Here is a 16,588-nt window from a genome sequence, read left to right on the forward strand (position 1 = left end):
CCTAAACTGATACACTTGTGACACATTTACCCCAAACTATTTTTTTGACCATAAAAAACCCTAAACTAGTACACCTATGACAATTTTACCCCAAACATACCACAAAAAACCCTAAACTGGTACACATGTAACAATTTTACCCCGAACTAATTTTTAATATTAATTTTTTTATTTTTTTGAATTTTTTCTTTTTTCTTTTCTTTTTTTTCCTTCACCTTCAACTCCGGCGACCGGCTAGAGGCGGAAGCCGGCGAGGGGTCGCCTCGCTCGCTGTCGGGCGAGGCCGCCCGCCGGCGTCGGCGAGGGCCGCCTGGCCGACGCCGTCGGCGAGGGCCGCCACGGCCAGATCCGGCGAGGCAACCTCGCCGAGATCGGCGCAGGGTCGCCTTGCCGGATCGGGCGAGGGCCGCCCCTCGGCAGCGTCGGGCGGCCCTCGCCCGACGCCGGATCCGGCGAGGGCCCCCATCGCCGGCGCGTCGGCGGCCCTCACCTCGCCGGATCCGGCGAGGGCGACCCGCTCGCTGCGTCGAGCGAGGCCGTCCTCGCTCGCCCAGGCAAGGCGACCCTCGCCCGACGCAGCGGTGGCCGCCTCGCCGGATCTCGGCGTCGAGCGAGGGTGGCCGGACGCCGGCAGTGGGCGGCCCTCGCCCGATCTCGGCGAGGGCCGCCCTCGCTCGAGTCGGGCGAGAGTCGCCCTTGCCCCGGGCGGGCGAGGACGGCCCTCGCCCGACTCAGGCGAGGGCGGCCCTCGCCGGCTTCGGCCTCTGGCCGGTCACTGGACCGGCGACCGGCCAAGGTTTGAAGATGAAAAAAAAAAAGAAAAGAAAAGAATAAAAAATAAATAAAAATTCGGAAAAAAATAAAAAATAATATTAAAATTTTAATTCGAGTAAAATTGTCACATACGTACTACGTTGGGGTTTTTGTGGTAAGTTCGGGTAAAATTGTCACTGATATCTGGTTTGGGGTTTTTGGTAGTCAAAAAATAATTCGAGTAAAATTGTCACAGGTGTATCAGCTTTTAGGTTTTTTTTTGTCAAAAAAATAGTTTGGGGTAAATGTGTCACAAGTGTACCAGTTTAGGATTTTTCGTGGTATTAACCCTTGATTCTATTATATCTTTTGCAACTAATAATACCTTAAGATAATCATGTACTCAATGCTAAAGGTTTTCATGTTCCATTTTTAATGTATTTTGCATGATAATCCGCGCAATACGCGAACAAATTTTAGTTCATTTTATTGCAGAGATTCATTTCGTTAATAAATAAGAAGAGGTTCACTTTTATTAAATCAAATTTAACTTTTCAAATGATCATTACATTTTGATTCAATGTGCAATGTAGTCATTCAACGTTTTATTTATTCAATGTGGTTCTTGAACTTTTAATTTGTTTGTTAACTTTAGTCCCCGAACTGTACATAAATGTTCAATATTATCCTTCAATTAATTCGAGTTCAAGTATAGTTTAAAGACCGGATTGAACATGTTCCAAAAGTTCAGAGATTATATTGAACAAATTTAAAGTTCAGAATTCATAGATCACGTTACATATTAGGTCAAACTGCATGAATCGTTCATGTTATTTCCCTTTTTATTTTTCTCGAAATCAATAGGAATTCTTGTTAACATCGTCCCCGTCACAATCCGAATTCCCAAAATCAAAATCGCAACGAAAAATCCTTCGAACAGGGCACGGCACGTGAGTGACACCAGCAGCAGCCACTCTCATCCTCCTCCTGCCCTGCCATACCTTTTTCCAAGCACGCAGATTAACGCAACGAAGGCTTCGCGAATGATCGCTTGCTGTTCCAGGTCTCTCGCACTCTTTCGGTAACCACCATCTTCCCTTCTTCTTCTTCTTCGCTTTCTCTCGTCATATGATATTTGATGGAAATTTGGAGCGACCCACGTTGTTCTTGACCGGAAAAATGCGATCTTTATGTCGTCGAATGATAGTTGATGGAGGGTTTTCACTCTGCTAAGTTCGGTCCCACACATATATTTGACAAGGGATTTGAATGAGGAATGATGGGTGTTTCTCTTATAAGCGCTGCATTTTCGAATTTGAGTAAAGTTTCTTCATTTTGTGCTTGATAACTTGACAGTTCCAGCTGTGCCTTTTCAACTTCATCTATTTGAAGGCTCTGCACATGATTTTGTTTCTTGTTTCCGCAGATTGGATCGCGGGCTAAGGCTTACGAGCTCATATGTGCTATCACGTCCTGTGAATAATTTTCAGGTACAGAAGTTTTTACTCTTTATTTGTTCCTTAATATTGGGGGAAGAAGTTATGATGCTTGACAGAAGCTGGATAGTGGGTGATTATTTTTAACCAATAGTAGGGAGTGAATAGTAGCATTTGTTACTGCGGAGCGCAGAACTTTGAGGTGTCCGTTTATTGATGTTTCTTGGGTCAAAAGTTCTGTCTACGGAACTGCAGGAATTGTACTTCTATATGTTCAGTTACCTTGTCCTGGTTGGTGGATGAATTGACACCTATGTTAACTAAATTTCTGTTTAACCCAATCGCGCGTGTGGAAATGTGGAAGCTTATATCCAAGATTGTAGCATGTGCACTTATGTATATGGAAGTTATATACTTTTTCATCTCGAATTTAATTTGTCTTGGCCACATCTTGCTTATCATTTCATGTTCTGGGAAATCTAGGTTTCTCTGCTGCAATTCTTAAACAGTTTCTAATGCCAATTGATGGCATTATGTACAGTATGCTTATTACGGCGTGAGTTGCGACTGGACAATGGACAAAAAGGATTCACAGAGTTCTGTGGAGCAGAAAAAGAAGCGGAAAAAAATTGACCTCGTATGGAGACCAATTTCTACTCAAGCTACTTGTTTTGAAGGTTGGTTCCTTACTGGAAAAGTCGTTCTGTTTGTTTTAGTATGGTATGCTTGATTTGGTTTTGGATAAGCTGATTGAAGAACCTTTGGTTTTCAAAAGCAGTCAGAATTGACTTGTCCTTTGCAACTCTTTCCAACCATTATGTTAATGTGGTTGCCATTCATTAAAGTTTTCCTTACTCAAAGTGTGCACCATTCTTGCTTCAACCGTCGCATGATAATTTGGCTATGTTGCCAAGACCCCTTTGCGAGAATATCAGCACATAAAGCTTAGCATGTCTATTTAGTAGGGAGTAGGCTCTGAAGGTAATACTGACAATCTTTGTTGATGCTCGTCTGCCTGAATTCACAGTTAAAGATGTGACAATCAAATCGGAGGGTACTCAAGTTCAAGAAGTACATGGGAGCATAATTGCCCAACCTTCAATTGCTGAGAAGGATGTAGCTGAAGCAGAAACTGATATAACTGAATCAGCTATCAGCTCTAGCATTCCAGGAGTTGGTGCAGATATAGGGCCTGTACTTTATTCAGGAAAGCATAGTATTTCAGTTGAGGTAAGTTTTGTTAATTTGCTCTTATCTTTGCAAGGCATATTTGGTTTTTCACGCTTTCATAGATTAAATGATCTAGTGTTTCCTGCTAAAAGTAGGATATAAGGTGCACATGAGCTGTAGCATAACCAAGTTACAATAAGTTGAATCTCTTAGGACTGTTTGACAGAACTGTGATGTGTATATCTCCGCGAGTCTTTCCATGGGAGATGCAATGAGCCAGAGTTGCGAGTGTACATTTGTCCCACAAGATCCTTGGCCTGCAGAATCCTGTGCCAACTTAAGGTGGAGAAAGTGCTGAAAGAACGAAATGGTCGTTCTGTCTCTATCTTCATTTATCAACTGGTTTTGTTTGCTTAGCTCAGTATTAAGTGTTGAAGTTTGCGGGATCCTAGTATTTAGGATACTAACATACTTTTATCATCTTCATTTCTTTGGCTGAACAATAAGCTGCACCATCATATATGTGTAGCATCGATAATGGAATCCCATATGCATGGAAGAGTGTAGGACGATGTCTTTAAACCTGGACTGGTCAAAGAACCGGTCTAGGTTCTTGTTCGCGGGTCAACCAGCTGAACTTCCAGGTCAATAAAGTTAGAGATTCTACAAATAAATTTACAATATAAATATATTAGTTATGCCGATTTACTCTAAAAGCAACGCCTACTCCAGTGGTTAAGGCATCTTTCCTACAAAGGGTCAGGGGGCATAACACTTAAATATTTGTTTCACCAAGTCAATAAATTGGTCAAAGATCCGGTCGAACTATGTGGCCAGTTCACCAAGTTGAACATTTGAACTGGGTCAACACCGGTTGTGACCAATCGGGGTAAATGAAAAGGACTGGACTGGACCTGGTCCGGTTCCCTGTCCAACCGGTTGAGTCGGCCGGTCTGGTCCAGGTTTGAAAACATTGTTTTAGAGTATAGTTTTAGGAAGTAGTAATGGTTCTTACAACAACCTAGTATATGTTATTAGATGAGGTTGGCCGCATGATCATTTTCCTTATTGCAGCAAAAAACGAAACGCCTAGTATGTAAAAGTTCTTACAAGAATTATTGAAGCTATAAAAACTCATAAACCATTTATTTGTGTGTGGTATTATTTTTTTGGTGAAGCCAAACTTAACACAAGAACAAATTTTTTTTTTTTTTTTTGGGGCTGGGGGAGGGGGGATGTGGGTGGGTGGGTTATATTTTTCGTGACAGTAATGATTTAGCTAGGGGTTAAGCAAGGGCCTATGCAATCATCATAGACAACGCCAAAGCTTTGCATTTGAAAAATTACAAAAATACGTCTGTAAGTCTTGACAAAGCTAAAGTTGAAGAAAGATACTTGTTTGACTTCATGTTGTCTGAAAGATACTTCTTTTGAGCTGATTTAATTGGTGATATCACCGCCGGTCATGTTAGTTTGTCTGAGAACATTCATCTAAAATCTTGTAACCATTTGTCTTTTACTTTGACATGTCATCTCATCTTTACATTTTCTATGCAGGTAGGTTCTTCACTAATGCGTTTCGTAAAAGGAAAAGGGTATAGATTTATGATGCATGATTTTTTCAAACTAAACTCATTGCCTTAGTCCCTTAAGATTTTTTATTTTATTCATCAGAGGATCTACTCAGAAGAAGATTGAGGAGGAGATGAAAGTTAAAATTATATTTCCTTCATCAAGGAAGGATGACCACATTGGTAAGATTTTGGTTCAAGATAGAATGGATGCACATCCGTGTTCATACTTCCTTGAGCTTTCGAACAGACACTCATTTTTACTAGTTTGGGTGTATATGACCTGATCGCGTTTTAGACTACTTGTCGAGTGATTCTGTCTCTGAATGCATTTCATGATTGTGAATTCTTATTGTCTTTTAATTGTACTTGGCTTTACAATCTTTGGTAATTCCCCAAGGTTATTTAATACAGTCATTGAAGGAGATTCCGGAGAAGCTGTGAATAGTGCATTGGAGAAGATTCAAATTATAATCGGTGAGGTAAGTTGTTGTGGTGATTCTAACAGAGTTTTGCATTTTTTGAGTATAATATTTGCAATAAAGTATTTCTTATAAACTAATCCATGAAAGTGAGCATCTATTGAAAATGTCGAAGTTTTACCTCTAACTAGCATTCTCAAACTTATAGCAGAATGTTGGATCAGTTTCATTGAAGTTGACTGGCCAAATTAGCTGTAAAAGTTTTGCGTTTTAGTTCCATTAGCAGGTGAAGTGCTTCTGGTAATCGCTTTATGAGCCTATGCATCATGCCACTAGTCCTTAAAGAACTTTTGAGTTTTTGTGACTTGAGAAGATCTGTGAAGTTTGAACATAATTCGGTTCTCCATTTCAATGTATGTAATCCCCAACTCCAAATGATGAAACAGTGAGTCGTCCTTGAGTGTTTATTGATAGTTACTCAGTGAAAAAGCTACACAAACTTGAACTTTCTGACAGTAATTTGCTCGTCCATCTCTAGTAATATTACTTTCCTCTGTTTTTTTTAATAATGGTTAGTGTCTTAGTACCCAAATTTTGTAATTTAGTCCATAAACTTTGTATAGTTCCATAACCATTGATGTAATTGATCATCTTTATAATTCTTTTTTTTAAAATGTATGGTCCAATGAGTTGGCATAGTCACGTGTGAGATTTTTCTTTGAATACAGAAAAATTTTTGTTGTGGGACCTTGCATGATGATCTTTGATATCCCCTGACATTCCCACATTGCAGGTAGTCGAAAGCCCAAGTCTCGATTACTCTCATTTCGTTTCACTTCCATTGGCAATACACCCTGGATTGGTTGACAAGCTTTTCAACTTCCAAAATTGTATACTGGGTATTGGCAATTCTTCTGCTGATGAAATCGTAGATAGGGATTCAAGTGAAGACAACTCTGAAGGGGAAGAAAGTGAGCAGGAGTCGAGGAATGTTGCAGTCAAGCTTGATGTTGCAGATGGGAAGGAACAAGTTAAGGTCGACATCACCAGCATACCAATTGTTAGTTACCCCCCAAAAGTAACAACTTCTTCCTCATTATCTGGTAAGGAAAGGCCCGCCACTCTTATGCTCAGGGGTCTCAGCAGTTTGAGTTGGCCTTTTGTTGGGTTGTTGTGGTTATTGGCAACTCATGTTAAAATGCACATATTCATACATGTATGCCCAGAGACTCTCAGACCCCTATCTTTATCGAGGGTGAAGTAATGCTATCTTTCATTCTTAATTGTGAAAATTTACTGATTTTTACACTAGTGGCTTTGGGGCCCTTTTGATATCTCCTCCTCCTCCTTTTACCTTTTGTTTTTGTTTTGTCGACATATAGGATGTATTTCTTAGAACTGAGTCTTGCATGCATCTTCTTCAAGTGGAAATTACTTTATCTATAATTCTTTGACCCTTTCTTGTTTCTCTATATGTTTCCCTCCAAATGTGCTATAATTATACTCACTTGAGCTAATATTTCAGACTTGGGAATTGACAGATCCATATTTATTAAGCCGAAAACATTCCACTTAACTGTACTCATGTTGAAGTTGTGGAACAAAGATCGGGTTGCTGCTGCTGCTGAGGTTTTGCAGGTATATCATTTAATTCAACACAATGTTTGTTAAAGTATATTGATATTCGTCAGTGGTTAGTAGGTGAGTTTAATTAAGGTAATTGGGTTTTCGGGTCTCTCTTATGCTCTTTATGTGGAGCGATCTTATGTTATCAAGTCAATTGAGTAAAGATGTAGTCTTCATCGAGTCTCTCTCTCCCTCTTTTTTGAAGATCCTTAAGTATATACGTGGCATCAGAGCCACCGAGAGAGAGCACCCAAATCAAAATCCTAGGTTCTGTTTCTTCTTGTTGTCAGTAAAAAAAAAAAGGTCTATTCTTTCGTCAATGTCGTGCTCTTGGTTCGACCTTCCTCGATCGACACCATCAACACTGTGCCTCCTGTCTCCTGCTCTCTGAGGTTGCGACTCGCAATCTCTCTCATCAGTCTAGGGTTTTGATCAACTCAAATTTGCCCCACCACTCTCTTTTAACTATCATCTTCTTCGTCTGAGTCGGTCACGTCACCATCATCGTCTATCCTCGGGTCGCCCAGATCTGGAGAGTTGCATCTCCTCCTCTGTTTGTCATCATCAGGTCTGAGTAGTCCTTTGATGCTCGCCATCCTTTGCTAGACCTTTCGCTGTCGGTCATGAGAGCTCTCCATTGTGGTCTGTCCACTTCTCTCGCCGGCCACTATTCTCTGGCATCTCCGTCTGCTTTTTGGTGTCATCGAAAGCTCATCCTCCGCCTTTGTTCTTGGCCAGCATATCCCCTCTGTTTTCAATGTTTGTTTTTGTCAAGGTTCTGTCATCCTTGTCGAAGCCAATACATTCCCCATCGTTCATCATCGTCAGCCCATGTGGTCGGTGATGACATCACTGTTTGTCATCAAAAGAGTTGTTTGTTGCTCTCTATTCGCGACTCCTCTGCTGGTCGAGCTTCCTTCCATAGTGTATCTCGTTGTTATTCAGTGATGTCCTCAGTCTTTCTCAAACGTAGTCATCGGTTTTGCTCCTTCGTAACAGTGAAGCTCTCTGTTCTTGTGGGTTGCTGGTTTGGTTTTAGGCTTGTGTTGTTTTCAATTCATTATAAGCAAAAAAAAAAAAAAAAGCTACTGGAAATCTCCCAATTTTGGTCTGTCGAAACCTCAACAACCTCTACTGTGAGTATCATCCATCTCCGATTGTGAGTGTCGTTGACGAGCGAAGTCGCCGTGAAGTTTCCAGGCTGCTGTGAGCACCGGAGTCCAGCACACTTCATTGAGCAGCCAGACTTGAGCACCGTGAGGTGACACAATTCAGTTTGCCACAATTCATTCAGTTGGCTTCTCACACAATTTAATCTTCATTGCTTGAGGAAGAGAAAGGTGTGGATTACATTCAATTTGTCATATGAGGTCTGGTTTACACAAAACTTTAGTCACAGATGTCTGAAGGAAGTTGCACTTGTTATTTGCAAGCTAAAGGCTCCAGCTTAAGGGGGAGTGTTGAAGTATATCTAATTGTATTAGTCAGTGGTTAGTAGATGAGTTTCAATTAAGGTGATTAGGGTTTTGGGTATCTCTTGTGCTCTATAAATAGTCATGTTATGTACTCTTTAATAAAGTCAATTGAGTAAAGGTGTAGTCTTTATTGATTCTCTCTCTTTTCCTCTTAAAGATCCCAGAATATTTACAATGCTATCTCCTTATTTGACGTGCTTCAAGTAAATCACTACATTTTCTATGCAGAATATCTCTTCAGAAGTGAGAGATGCATTGAATAACCGTCCCATCTTCATAAGGCTTAAGGGACTGGTAAGGTTCATTTGAAATTGAATTTGTCAATTATGAAGCACAGCATAATAATATGCTTTCAAGTATTCTCCCAACTTTTTCACAGGTCCCTCCAGTCAAAAGCACCTACTCACGTCTTAAACAATATATCAAGATCTTTCTGCAAAGCCTTTTTAATTATTTATGCTGTTGGTAGCTTGCATGATGTGAAGTTAAGAATATTCATACTACAATAAGAGAGCAACGGCTGATGTTGCATGCCTGCTCGAATGTATGCCCTTGAAAACGAAACACTGTAGAAGTTAATTTGCAACTTTTAATCCCTTTTTTGTGGCATTTGAAGTACATGATCATGGAGAACTTGTTCTTTCTGTTCCTTGTAGGACTGCATGAGAGGTTCTGTGGCCAAAGCCCGTGTTCTTTATGCTCCTATAGAAGAGATTGGAAATGAGGGCAGACTTTTACGTGCTTGTCGTATCCTCCTCTGATGTGTCCAAGCCCTATCAATATTTTCTCCCATATCTGCGGCCTTATGTAATGCATGGGGGAAAATTTGCTGCGAGCTGGATGTTTTGATTGACTATTTGGATCAGAGATTCTTCAAATTCCTTAACAATTCTTAGAAGTTATTATTGATGCCTATACTGAGGCAGGACTTGTGTTAGAGAAAGATGCTAAACAAAAGTTAAAGGTACTCTCTATGGCCTTTATTTTCCTTCTGTATGTTTTGGGGGTCTGGTAGCATGATGGATCTCTGCAATATTACAACAATTCATCAGAGACAGATGTGCAAGGAAAGTTATTTGAGTTTGTAGGAGGGTTAAGCATTTGAAAAGAGTCTCCAAAAACATATAGCAAATCAAAGAGCTGTCAAATTTTATGTAGCTTATCCCATGAGCGCAGAGTCTTAATGCGCTTGCATCCTTGAATTGCAGTTGCATGCCACCCTCATGAATGCCAGGCACAGGAAAAGGTGGTGCAGCCGTCATCCTTTTTCTTTTTCCTTTCCTTTCATAAGTTTTATGGCGTCGTTTTGTTAACTATCTAATGCTTAATACACCACTACGTCTTTTGCTAACGTGTCTATTTGGGGTTAAATCAGCAAGAGGAGGACTAGAAAGGTGGATTCATTTGATGCGAGAGGGATATTCAAACAGTATGGATCCGAGGAATGGGGGAACTATCTCCTTCGTGAAGCTCATCTTTCGCAAAGGTTTGCGTTCGATGAGAACGGTTATTATCACTGTTGTGCTTCGATTCTGTTCCCAGAAAGCATGCAGTTGGACTGATTCACTTTCTCTGTATAACTGATATTTCATGCCATCAGGAGATGAGAAAGCTAACGATTCTTAGGTGGTCTAGCACTTTGTTCTCGCGGTTGTTTAAGTTTTGCTGTGTATGATACTCCAAAGTGTAGCTTTTCTTTGACGTGATGTGGAATATGTAGCTGTTGAAAATTATCTGTTCTCCAGTTTCTGGATAAGTGAAAGCAGCCCTTTCATTTTAAACTTTATAAGATAATCTTCTAAATATTCTGGTTGGTCCCTTCCAAGAGAGTTGTACTGAGCAGATATAAAAGTCGGCTACAATTGACTTAGGAAGTTGCAATTCATACAATATGCATTTCATGGTCGTAAACAGATGGAAAAGTTCATATGATGTCACACTACACGTGCTGTGAAGATTTTTCTCACCGGAGTGAATTCGAGAATTTGCTCAAGATCTTCCAAGTCTATTAAAAAGATGCTTTATGAAATTGTCATGAAGTGAAGTGCAACTTGGATTTGATTACCGACTTCTCAATTCTCCTAACGAGAATGATTCTATTGAATACGTGAAAACGAAATTATTGAACTAGATGTACATGAGGAAAGATACGAAACCCGCTGTGGGCTACATTTAATCCTCGGAATTCATGTCGAATCGGTTTTCTCCATCCGGGGCTTGATAGGAGAATACGAGTTCCTATTTACGCTGTTGATGGTATTCTTACTAGGTCGCTTAGATAATCAATAGTGTTGAGAGTACGAATATGGAAACGAAACCTTTGATGAGGCTAGAAGTTCTGAAATGATCTATCGACATGCTATCAATCGGTCCAAAACATGATAAAGCGAAGTCATGTAGACGTGACTCGAACCAGACAGCGGACATCCAAAATTCAACAATGGGAATAACATAGAAAGTTCCAGGGAAAAGTGCCAAAAAAGTCCTAAACCTTTTGCATTAGTGCCAATTTAGTCCTAAACCTTTTTTTGGTGCCAATTCAGTCCTAAACCTTTTGCATTGGTGCCAATTTAGTCCTAAACCTTTTTTTTGGTGCCAATTAAGTCCTAAACCTTTTAAATTGGTGCCAATTCAGTCCTAAACCTTTTATTTTTGTGCCAATTTAGTCCTTCCGGCCAATTTAGACCGGAATTTGCCTACGTGGACGCTGCGCGGCGCGTCACCGCCCGACGTGACGCTGACGTGGACAACTTTAATATTTTTAAATATTTTTTGAATTTTTATTTTTTTCCGTTTTTTCCACTTTTTTTCCACTTTTTTTTGGTTGTCTTCCTCCTTCCTCGGCCGGTCGCCGGTCCGGCGACCGGCCGAGGCCGAGGCCGGCGAGGGCGAGCCTCGCCTTGGTCGGGCGAGGCTCGAGCCCTCGCCGGAGGCCGCGGCGAGGCGAGCCTCGCCGCGGCCTCCGGCGAGGGCTCGAGCCTTGCCTTGGTCGGGCGAGGCTCGACCTCGCCCAGATCCGGCGAGGTCGGGCCTCGCCCGACCATGGCGAGGCTCGCCCGCCGCGGCCTCCGGCGAGGGCTCGAGCCTTGCCTTGGTCGGGCGAGGCTCGACCTCGCAGGATCCGGCGAGGTCGAGCCTCGCCCGACCATGGCGAGGCTAGCCCTCGCCGCGGCCTCCGGCGAGGGCTCGAGCCTTGCCTTGGTCGGGCGAGGCTCGACCTCGCCGGATCCTGGGCGAGGTCGACGCTCGACCTCGCCCGACCATGGCGAGGCTCGCCCTCGCCGCGGCCTCCCGGCGAGGGCTCGAGCCTCGCCCGACCAAGGCGAGGCTCGCCCTCGTCGGGCGAGGCCGCCCTCGTCGGGCGAGGCCGCCAGCGGTGGCCGGCGAGCTCGAGCTCGCCGGCCTCGGCCTCGGCGATGCCGGACCGGCGACCGGCCGAGAGGAAGGAGGAAGACAACCAAAAAAAAAAGTGGAAAAAAAAGGAAAAAAAATAAAAATTCAAAAAAATATTTAAAAAATATTAAAGTTGTCCACGTCGGCGCCACGTCGGCGCCGGTGACCGGCCGCCGGCCGGCAGGCGTCCACGTAGGCAAATTCCGGTCTAAATTAGCCGGAAGGACTAAATTGGCACAAAAATAAAAGGTTTAGGACTGAATTGGCATCAATTTAAAAGGTTTAGGACTTAATTGGCACCAAAAAAAGGTTTAGGACTAAATTGGCACCAATGCAAAAGGTTTAGGACTGAATTGGCACCAAAAAAAGGTTTAGGACTAAATTGGCACTAATGCAAAATGTTTAGGACTTTTTTGGCACTTTTCCCGAAAGTTCCACGACAATCATCGAGTAGGCTTATTCTAAATTAGGGGTGAGCATGGTCCGGGTTGGGCCGGTCCACCCCCTAACCCTAGGACCAACCCGCACAGTGTTGGTCTTCAATTTTTGGGACCGAGGACCGACCCTATTGAGCCTAGGACCGAGGACCGGACCGACCCAATGGGTTCGGTCCGGTCCAGGGTCAACCCGGGACCAACCGATAATTTTTTTATTTCATTTTTTGTACCAGGTTTAACCCGGGACCAACCGACCCAATGGGTTCGGATCGGACCGAGCGCGGCGAGTGGCGAGCGGCAAAAGGCTAGCAGCGAGCGGGACGAGCACTTTCAATAACAAGACTGCAACCCACAAGATGTAAGGAAATTCACAGAAAGACTAGCATTTTCACGACCAAATCGCTAGCAAATGTCAACAAAGGGAATATGTTGTTGAGGAAAACTCCTATTGATTTTGAAGTTGACAAAACCTTCCATGTTATTGTAAATCTGATACTTATTCTGAACTATTCTATTCCAGGAATGTATATATATTATGAAAGCTCAGAAGGAAGTTTTTCAGACTTTACAAGCTGGTAAATACATTATTGAAGACCCATATAATCTAAGTTCGAGACTCGATTAATCGAAATTATTCGACGCCTGAGACGGAGAAATTTTAAGAAGCGGATGCGTAAGCTGAAATTTTTCGAAGCGGACGCAGACGCAGAAATTCTTGAATACGTAACTCGAACGAAAAACAATAGCTAGTGATCCGGTATGGATTTCACGTATGAAAGCTTTGATCTCGCACGCTGAAATTATTCGACGCTTGACGGAGAAATTTTAAGAAGCGGATGCGAAGCTGAAATTTTTCGAAGCGGACGCAGACGCAGAAATTCTTCAGATGCAGAACTCAGAACGAAAAACAATAGCTAGTGATCTGGTATGGATTTCACAGAAGGAAAGCTTTGATCTCAATCAAATTGATTGACAATCAAAGATTACGACAAGCATGCATAACAACTTCACAAGCTCCACATCAAATACATCCGTAGCTTATATTATATATCACACATGGGAGTTTGCCACAAGTTCACAATAGTCAGCAAGTAAACACAACAACAACTTTCCTATTCTCAGGAATCAAAAGAGCAAGCAACTTATTAAGCTTTGAGAGCTCTTTCACTTCAAGTTCCAACATCCTGAAAACAAATAAGTATAGATGAAACAAGTCTGAAATAATAGTGTTTACAATTTACAGACACTTTGTATTGAAGAATATGAACTTACGCATGAATAAAAGCAGCAAACAACTTCTCAGGCTTTGAGTGCTCTAAAACTCCAAGTTCCAACCTCCTGAAAACAAAACAACAATACGTATAGATGCAGATGATCACACAACATTAGTTATAAATTAGAACTACAAATTGAAATCAAACAATTATTGAAAAATCTCACCACATATATTCCTTTCGCTTCAACTTGTAAACTCTATGTACTGTTAATCTCCACGTTAACATGATCCATATCTAATAAAAAGAAGATATTAAATAAAGCATTCACTCATTAGATATATGAAAAAATTACAAGATGAAAAGATATGGCCTTACCCAACTCAAACTTTTCCGCATTCTCGATGCACTCTTCAATATTAATCGGCTCGATAACCGCTCTCAACCAATCTTGAGTGCAAATCAAAGCTTCCAAGACTCTAGGAGTCAAAGAACTTCTAAAGCCATCAAGCACACGACCAGATGTACTGAAGGTAGACTCTGAAGCAACAGTAGTTACAGGAACAGACAAAATATCCCGAGCCATCAAAGATAGAATTTTAAACTTTTGACCGGTCATGCTCCACCACATCAAAATGTCAAGATCGCGAGCCTCTTCAAGTTCAGCTTTAAGATACCGATCGAGTTCAGATAAGTTGCCCTCAGACTTCTTTTTCTCCTCATTAAGAAAGGCTTCATATGATGGCTCTTGCACGTAGAAATCCAAACCGCAATCTTCCCCTTCATTTCCCTCATCGCAATAAGGATCGCAACTACTACCAGCACTAGTAGAACTCAAAAGTTGACCACCCAAATTCTTATCACAAGACCCAAGAGAAGATTTCTCATAAAATTTAAACAAACGTTCCATGGCGAACTTCACCTTGTCAAACATCTCATCAACTATTGCAATATCATCATAAATGAGTCTACAACAATACCTCACATAATTCATTTTTTTTCTAGGATCCAATGCTACAGCAATCAACACCATCATATTCACTTTCTCAAAACTCCCATAGTATTTGTCAAACTTATCTTTCATTTTCGCACCCATAACTCTCACCCTAGGATCGAAAGCCTTCGCCGCTTCTTTCAGATAATTGAATAAAGAAGCTATTCCCTCAAAATAATCATTTGAAGTGATATACAAAGTCCCAGACATCTTGTTGGTTGCATCATAAAACTTCTTCAAAAATTTGCAAAGAATAATGGCATTTTCCCAATCAACACTAGTTGGAGTATCGGAGCTAAGCTCAGTTGAGAAAGAAATATCTTCTTCATCCATCCTTTCAAAAGCTTTTCTTAGCTTTATGGCGGTGTCTAACATTAGGTAAGTGGAGTTCCACCTAGTGGAGACATCAAGACAAACTGAACCCTTATAAGTGATCCTTGTTTTCTCAATGCAATCTTGAAATGCTTTAGCTCTCATGGGAGAACTTCTCACATACCTAACAACGTTACGAATACGTGCAATAGAATCGCGTACCTCAGCTAAGCCATCCCTCACAATCAAGTTTAATATATGAGCCGTGCACCTCATGTGTAAAACTTCACCATCTAAGATCAAAAGTTTATCTCTTGCAAACTTTTCTTTCAAATAACCAATGGCAACATCATTCGAACTAGCATTATCCACAGTGATTGTTGACACTTTTTTCTCTATTCCCCACTCGTAAATGCATTTCTCAACCATTTTCCCAATATCCCTACCCTTGTGACTAGGCAACACCACAAAATTGATGATTCTTTTGTTCAATTCCCAGTTTTCATCAATAAAATGTGCGGTGAGACATAAATAGTTCAAATTCTGAAGGGAACTCCATGTATCAGTCGTGAGTGCGATTCTAGAATTAAGCTTATGAAAGGAAGCCTTCAAACTCTTTTTTTCACAAAAATACAACTTCATACAATCTCTAGCCACCGTAAATCGCGACACATGCTTGAAGAGAGGCTGTAATTGATTGGTATAATCACGAAATCCAACATGCTCAGCCATCGAAAATGGTTGTTCATCAATTATAATCATTCGAACTAGCATTTCCCTACATTTCTCCTGATCAAACTTCCATGTCGTTAAAAAACTAGCACTTCCAATACTAGTATTTCCCCCTATCATTTGATTCCCACATACTGTATGTGATGCAAACAATTTTTGCTTCTTATCTATATTGCGAGGATACTTAGGGCACTTTCTCAAATGTTTCAACATAGTTGAAGTGCCATTATCAACATGGTACAAATACTTGGTCCCACAATAATTGCAAAACATTTCAAGTTTCCCGTTCGCGTCAGTTTTGCCTTTACGAAAATGAAGCCAAGCTACTGATTTTCGCTTACTAGACTGAGGACAAGAACCGGATACCTTATCTGATGCCTCTTCAAAGTCATCTTCCCCTCCTCCATGTTCTAGTGATTCTGATTCAATTATTGGTGTTATCTCATCATAGGATTTCTCTACTTCCATTGACATGTTAATAGATCACCTGCTCAAATCAAGCAACATGTCATTAACGGATAAAATTTAAGGTCATCAAGATTCAAAACTAAAGCTAGAAAACCCATCTAAACGACTCCGAAACGCAAAAAAACGACGTCGATCACGGCGTAGCCGTGATAAAACTTATCATGACGGGTAGGCTTGATGGGTCTTGTTAAGCCTCCCAACCAGGCTTGAAGGTGAAAAAACATTGAGACCATATAAGAGCTCAAGCACTTGTCAACTGAATACTTCACAAAAAAACAAAAGAAATTTACCAACATAGCAAACTTAATCGAACATAAAATACCAAGAATACCAATTCTAGAACACCAGCAGCTTGAACATACTAGTGACTGGTAAAAGAAAGCATCTTTTTGGGCATGGATGTTCCAAAATTTTGCCCTAAAGTTCTACTATCATGTTAACAAAAGTATAAAACTGAGAATCACTCGTGAGATACGAGAGCATGGCTCATAATCAAGGCAAGCATTTATAAAATTGCACAAGTACCAGAATGTTTTTCTTTTTATTCAGCAAGCTTGATGCAATTTAGCAATTGCTATTGTACAC

General features: G+C 41.3%; 1 protein-coding gene across 8 annotated transcripts; it reads left to right on the forward strand.

Moving 5' to 3' along the window:
- The first annotated feature begins 1,699 nt into the window (after positions 1-1,699).
- On the forward strand, positions 1,700-10,234 carry LOC115665088 (uncharacterized). 8 transcript variants are annotated; one of them, XM_030586973.2, is made up of 14 exons: positions 1,700-1,834; positions 2,180-2,243; positions 2,731-2,866; positions 3,217-3,419; positions 4,917-4,954; positions 5,034-5,113; positions 5,345-5,412; positions 6,146-6,455; positions 6,878-6,990; positions 8,682-8,747; positions 9,110-9,200; positions 9,350-9,417; positions 9,662-9,699; positions 9,829-10,234. In XM_030586973.2, exons 1-14 carry the CDS (start codon positions 1,797-1,799, stop codon positions 10,013-10,015), a joined length of 1,500 nt encoding a protein of 499 aa, XP_030442833.1. In that variant the 5' UTR covers positions 1,700-1,796; the 3' UTR covers positions 10,016-10,234. The 8 variants fall into 8 exon arrangements, with proteins under 8 accessions (XP_030442833.1, XP_056167270.1, XP_030442834.1 ...); XM_056311295.1 differs by having other exon boundaries at positions 1,746-1,834; positions 2,198-2,243; XM_030586974.2 differs by having other exon boundaries at positions 1,751-1,816.
- Positions 10,235-16,588: the final 6,354 nt, after the last annotated feature.

Source organism: Syzygium oleosum, unplaced genomic scaffold, assembly GCF_021117445.2.
Source record: "Syzygium oleosum isolate NSW1041296 unplaced genomic scaffold, Sole_v2.1 Sole_v2.05, whole genome shotgun sequence".
Taxonomy (NCBI): Eukaryota; Viridiplantae; Streptophyta; class Magnoliopsida; order Myrtales; family Myrtaceae; genus Syzygium; species Syzygium oleosum.